A 6,000-nucleotide genomic window follows, 5' to 3' on the forward strand; every position below is an offset into this window, starting at 1 on the left:
TCACTATAGTTAACTGTCCTACTAGTACTATCATCGTTTGTAAGGTCAGTATGATACATTCCTGTGGTTGCTCATGCATGATACCTGGATGTAGTCAGGCAGTCCCGTGCTGTCCATGCGACTTGCCACATTGACCGTGTTGCCCCAGATGTCATACTGGGGTTTCCGCGCCCCAATAACTCCTGCCACAACCGGACCCATGTTGAGCCCTGGGAATACCCAAAACACAGGTTCTGATCAATCTCATCCACTTTCCTTTAAGCAAATAGGACCGTTATTTACATTCTAGTCACTAGGCTATAAAACCAAATATATATCAAAAGATTGACGTCAAAGCAACATGTATTTCATGAGGGAGCCTACTCGGAGCAGGTAGAGGTAAGGCACTTGGGCTCAAGGATGCAGGTCTGAACATTTGGGAACTAGCCCAGTAACTTTTCGGTTATGTGTGCAACACCCTAGCCCCCAGTCCTGCTTCTACACTCCCTTCCCCCCCCAGAAAAATGAAATGCATCGATAATGTCGATGTAGAAGAATGCTGATCCTCCCAGGATCAGCCTGCTGGCGTCTTATCTACCCTCACTCACCTATTTTCATCTGGAAGTTGTTGAAGGAGTGCTCGTTGATGTACTTCATCTGCTCCCGGAGCCGCATGGAGTAGTCGGCAAGGGCCAGGATGTGGGAGCGGCCCTCCCTGTCGTAGGTGGAGGCGTTGAGGCCAGAGGCGGCCATGTAGGTGGAGCCGATGGTCTTGATCTTCTCCAGCTGACGGAACCGGTCCTCGCTGATGATCTAGATGGAGAGAGAGAAGGAGTTAAAGGCGACGTATTATAGCACCAGGTGTGAGGAGTGTGATTAGCCATTTAGAAAATCGGTCTTTTCCCGACATCACAAGTGGGCGTGCCCACCAAAATGTATTACGGATAGAGCAGCGTTTGCCAGAGTCTACTTGGTAGGCTGGTAGGCTGATCTATCCAGCACACATCCAGGTAGACACGCCCACTTGTGATGTCAGAAGAGGCAGATTTTCAACTGATTTTTCAGCAACCTTTTAACAGTTGTAGAGTGTTCCAATATCAAAAAACCTTCCATAAATATTATGCAATTATCTATAAACAGAATATTAAAGAAAGACATAAAGTAGGTAATAGAGAAGAATCCCCGCTAAAGATCCCAAAAAGACCCACCCACGGCAAACACAAACACACCCACACACACACCTCATCGAAGTCAGCGATGATCTCGTTGAGCAGGCGGAGGCACTCCACGCCCTCGTTGTTGGCCTCCAGCTCCACGTAGAACTCGGAGAAGTTGCAGATGGAGGCGAACATGACGGCCACGCACTCGCACGACTGGTAGTACAGCTCGTCGTTGCGCCGCTCGCGCTGCAGGAAGTGGGCGGCCACGTCCTTGGGAAGGATGTTGTGGAGCAGCCGGCGGTTGTAGGCCTGGAGCTCCTCCATCTCCTCCTTCTCCTCTGTGGCCTGGGGGAGTGGGAGGTGGGGGTGGGAGGTGGGGGTGGGGGGGGGGGGAAGGAGATTAGAGCAAGCCGGATGGAATGACATTGACTAACTCAGGGTTTTCATGTCACGAGTACCGCGTCTATGCATGGTTGGACCGAAGACTTCACCGGCTTAAATTCACTACTAATTGAATCCAATCCAAATCGATTGGTTGACTCCTGCAATGGGGTCCTACCTAAACACTTAGAGGACATTTGTACCCAAAGCATTCTCAAGTGAGGCAGATGAAAATGAAAGCATACAAGCGGTATTTGATTAATTGATTCTTTGCATAGTAAAACATGCATTTAAACAAGTCTTGGTTAGAGTGCGGGGTAGCAACAGGAATCAGAACACGTTGTGTGGCTGTTTTGAGTGCTAGTTTTGGGCGTTCCAGCTACCTCCAGCTTCCACAGGAAGTCGAGGCGTGCAGTCGACTCCACCTGCTGGGCGTGCAGGTAGAGGGCGAGGACAAACACCGTGAGGATGACGGGCGTCATGACCTTTAGGGACACTTTAGTGACGCTCTTCATGCTGAGGAAGAGGAGAGGAGAGGAATACGGATGACGTGTGTGGATAACCAGGTGTATCACATCGAGAGAAAACCATTAAATTAATTTATAAAAGGCGTTAAAACGATGCAAACAAAATCTTTTTTAAACAAGGCGAAAGGGACTTACCAAATCTCTGTGGTTTCATTTAAATAAGTACTCCTGTAAAAGCAACAGGTAATTAGTCTCTTTGTACACTGTGACTCATAACCACAATTGTCTTTGTAGTTAATATAAATGCAACTTACAAGTACTGGGAGTCATTCAAGGGATTTAATGATCTGAAGAACAGAAAAACATCATAAGACATGAATTCAAAGCGGTATCCAGGGCAATCTTGCATTCCTGTACTTGTAATGTCAACCGGTATTCTCTCAGCGTGAAATAAATAGTCTCAGGCCCCGGGTGCGCTGTAAGTGCTTGTGCCTCGGGTTGGCGCCTTATAACCAGTGAGGTCAGGGGACTTACAGCGTGTTGGCGGTGACCAGCAGGTCGGCGTTGTTGAACAGGGTCACCTGGGGCCACTCCACCAGCACAATGAAGACCAGCTGGATGAGCACCATGAGAGCCAGCTTGCCGATGCTGCTGATGTGCAGGAACACGGAGCAGGCCAGCAGGGTCAGCATCACGCTGTAGCTGAAGTACTGTAGCGGGGAGTCGGGCCAAGGGAAGAGGGGTGGGGGAATAGACGAGGAAAGAGAAGGTATGTTAGACAAATAGAGGCGGCCACACCTGATCACAAATGCAAACACAATTGCGGTGGAACAGCCTCACGGACGGCTGCCTTAGGACAGCATGTCAATGGGTACACGAGGGAACAGTCACTGCTATTCAAGCTCGGATGCTCTGAGGGGAGCAATGGGTGGGTTAGGGCGGGGGTGGGGGGGGGCTGATGCTGACCTCTGGGAAATGGCAGGGCTTGGTCTGGCTGGGACACAGGGTCAACCCGTCCCCGGCTGCTCTGGTCAGGTTGTGGAGCAGGCAGAGGGTCACGGACGTGTTCCAGTCCGTTGCCACACAATCATACAGGCCCTCTGTGTTGCATGAGAACTAGTGGGAGGCAGAGGGGAGGGAGAACACACAAACATACAGACGCGGTCAACGGATGGTCACACAGTGTGGAAATGATTTACCGGAAGAGGGAGGGGAACATGTGGCGCGAATGCCACAGATCAACCATGTCACTTAGTGTCATACATCCTCTACTGAAGTCCACAACTAAAATCCCTGGAAAATGTCACAGCAGGACTCCCCAGTCTCCTGCTTGTCACAGCAAAATGGCGGAGAATGGCGCCGCGGCTGTTGTTCTTACCATGTTGACAAAGGCGGCGACGAAGAGCAGCAGGATGGTGATGACTCCCACCAGGGTGCTGTTCACCCGGGACTCGACAATCTTCTTTGTCAGTGTCTGCAAGGCAGCGGGGAATACCTAGGAAGGAGCAGATTGGACCCGTGGTGAGGGAGGATGACGCAGAACTGAGGGGTGAGGGGTGTGTAGATTGGAAAGAGGAGAAAACGCTTACTTTGATACAGGAGTAGATGGCACAGATGAAGAGGATGTTGGTGAGGATGACGAAGATGCTGACGAACAGAGCGAGCATGAGCGCCGTGCTGCAAGTGACACATGAGAGAAGATTTCTTTATTGGTAAATGAGAGAAGATTTGTTTTTGAGGCAAGTGCAATTCTCTCTTGTTCACATTTTATTGCCCGACAAACAAACAGAACAGCTTCCCGACGTATCTTTTCATAAAAGATAATAACAAAACACGTCTCCGACACGAAAGGAAAGCTAGTGTGTGATTTCAGTACTCACTGAGGAAAGATGATGAGCTGAATGGCACAAATGAAGCAGAAGACGAGCAGCGAGCACGCCACGTACCCCCCGAAGCGGTCGTCCACCTTCTTGGAATACTAAAAACAGAAGAACCCATACATTGACCCACAACCATTCACTGACAAATCAATGAACTGATCCTTTACCTTCCCCCACCGCCCTGTGGGCCCAAATACAAATGTTATGATGTAAAGCCCCTCCTTGCTATTATTGATCAACCCATACCAGGTCGTCTTTGAGATTTGTCCTCTGTCCAATGATCATTGACCTTTTTTTCCAGAATGGCGGTCTGGAAGGTGAGCAGGAACTTCTTGACATGGTCCTTCCTCAGCTGGTCGATGCTGCGGGCGTCGATGGCGCGGCCCAGGAACTCGTCCACCTCGTCCTCTGGGTTGAGCGCCTCCTGAGTGCACCGGCTGACGCAGAGCAGAAGAAGAGAAGGTCACCACGCCTGGGTCTAGGTAACTGTGTATCCACGCTGTGTGTGTGTGTGTGTGTGTGTGTGTGTGTGTGTGTGTGTGTGTGTGTGTGTGTGTGTGTGTGTGTGTGTGTGTGTGTGTGTGTGTGTGTGTGTGTGTGTGTGTGTGTGTGTGTGTGCTCTGAATGTCTGTGTTCCTTTGACAATTAGGGCTGTCCCTGCTGCTTAATCCTATTGGGCTAATTTATCAAATTAACCGAGACAATTGGGATTTTAATATATTATGAATATATAAATGTTTGAAATAAGCTAAATGTCCATAGCGTCATATTTTGCAGAATTACATTGTGTGTGATATATTTTAATAGGATTAAAATATAGGATTTTTTTAAACTTCAGGATCTGTGTTTTGGCTTAATAACTTGCAATAATCATTACACAGAGGGAAAAATATGGATAAGTAATAAAATACATAATTAGGAAAACATCTGAATAACTACACAGGGAACAATTGGTACTAGTTTGGGTTTGAGACACTCACATACTCTACTTCTATTTCACAAGCGCACAACATCACCACATGGAAAGAGACAAGGTTAGAGGACTTACTGGTCTTTACTGGATGCCTCATCAATTCCCTGAAAAAAGACAGAGAGAGAGAGAGAAAATGAAACACAGAAATAGAAAGATGTTGGGAGCACGAAATACAAGCAGGGATCCATTGTGTGTGAGTGAAAAATAAATAAAAAAACAAGGGGGAGAGATTATGGCAGACGCCAGAGAAGACATCTGCACAGCTTATCCCCCAGTTCCAGACTTATGTTTTAATTAATACTTGGAGGCTTCAAATTACACCCTCATCACCCTGGGGCACTGGCCTTCTCCGATGGGAAGGGGGGGGTTACAACATCAGACGCAATGGGGTAAACCGAGTAATGAAGACACAAAAGCATAAATCGCAAGATTAAAGAAAATGGAGAGAGGGGGGAGATGAGGACGATATTAAAGAGAACGGCAGAGGACAACGGCAGGGTGGACAGGATGACGAAGGAGGGAGCAAGAGAGATTTAGGAACTGACAAACCGGGCGAGTGAGTCTGTGTGTGTGTGTGTGTGTGTGTGTGCGTGTGTGTGTGTGTGTGTGTGTGTGTGTGTGTGTGTGTGTGTGTGTGTGTGTGTGTGTGTGTGTGTGTGTGTGTGTGTGTGTGTGTGTGTGTGTGTGTGTGTGTGTGTGTGGATGGAGGGGGGTTCATAGAGGACACGATAGATCAAAGTGCTTCATCAGATGAGCTTCTGCGATTGCAGCCCCTGGATTCTGCCCCTAATCAAAGACCCGACCCTGTTCATTAACAGATCAATAATACGGCTATGAATCTCTCGTGTGTTCTTTAGATGTGTCGATTGTGCACATTTTGTAAAAGAAAAGGGCACAGACGTTCTTTTTATACTTGTATTATGAGTTTGAATTGAATATAAATAAGACGATTTTGGCTGTGAAGCGCGTTGTCTTGAATTAAATTCCTTCTTATTTTCGTAACTGTTGACTAGTAGGCAAATGGCCCCACCCAAGCGGTTAGTGATCATATTCTTAATTTCTGACGCACTTAAAAAAGGAATGCGCAGCAAGAATTTTACTAATTAGAAAGGAAAATAATAAACAACACACGGACGGTTGTAGACCTCATCTATCCTCAG

At 47.7% G+C, this 6,000-nt stretch overlaps 1 protein-coding gene across 1 annotated transcript in view; it reads right to left on the bottom strand.

Annotated features, from left to right (window-relative positions):
- LOC115543327 (adenylate cyclase type 6) overlaps nucleotides 1-6,000 on the bottom strand; it is a 30,052-nt gene that overhangs the window by 2,334 nt on the left and 21,718 nt on the right. The window contains exons 11-23 of the mRNA XM_030355711.1: nucleotides 4,916-4,944; nucleotides 4,157-4,304; nucleotides 3,868-3,965; nucleotides 3,577-3,664; nucleotides 3,366-3,482; nucleotides 2,954-3,103; nucleotides 2,522-2,697; nucleotides 2,302-2,334; nucleotides 2,183-2,215; nucleotides 1,904-2,036; nucleotides 1,221-1,484; nucleotides 588-792; nucleotides 85-209 (exon numbers count right to left, since the gene is read on the bottom strand). Of these exons, the coding sequence (XP_030211571.1) occupies nucleotides 85-209; nucleotides 588-792; nucleotides 1,221-1,484; nucleotides 1,904-2,036; nucleotides 2,183-2,215; nucleotides 2,302-2,334; nucleotides 2,522-2,697; nucleotides 2,954-3,103; nucleotides 3,366-3,482; nucleotides 3,577-3,664; nucleotides 3,868-3,965; nucleotides 4,157-4,304; nucleotides 4,916-4,944 (1,599 nt within the window). The remainder of the gene's footprint in view (nucleotides 1-84; nucleotides 210-587; nucleotides 793-1,220; nucleotides 1,485-1,903; nucleotides 2,037-2,182; nucleotides 2,216-2,301; nucleotides 2,335-2,521; nucleotides 2,698-2,953; nucleotides 3,104-3,365; nucleotides 3,483-3,576; nucleotides 3,665-3,867; nucleotides 3,966-4,156; nucleotides 4,305-4,915; nucleotides 4,945-6,000) is intronic.

This window comes from Gadus morhua, chromosome 1, assembly GCF_902167405.1.
Source record: "Gadus morhua chromosome 1, gadMor3.0, whole genome shotgun sequence".
Classification (NCBI taxonomy): Eukaryota; Metazoa; Chordata; class Actinopteri; order Gadiformes; family Gadidae; genus Gadus; species Gadus morhua.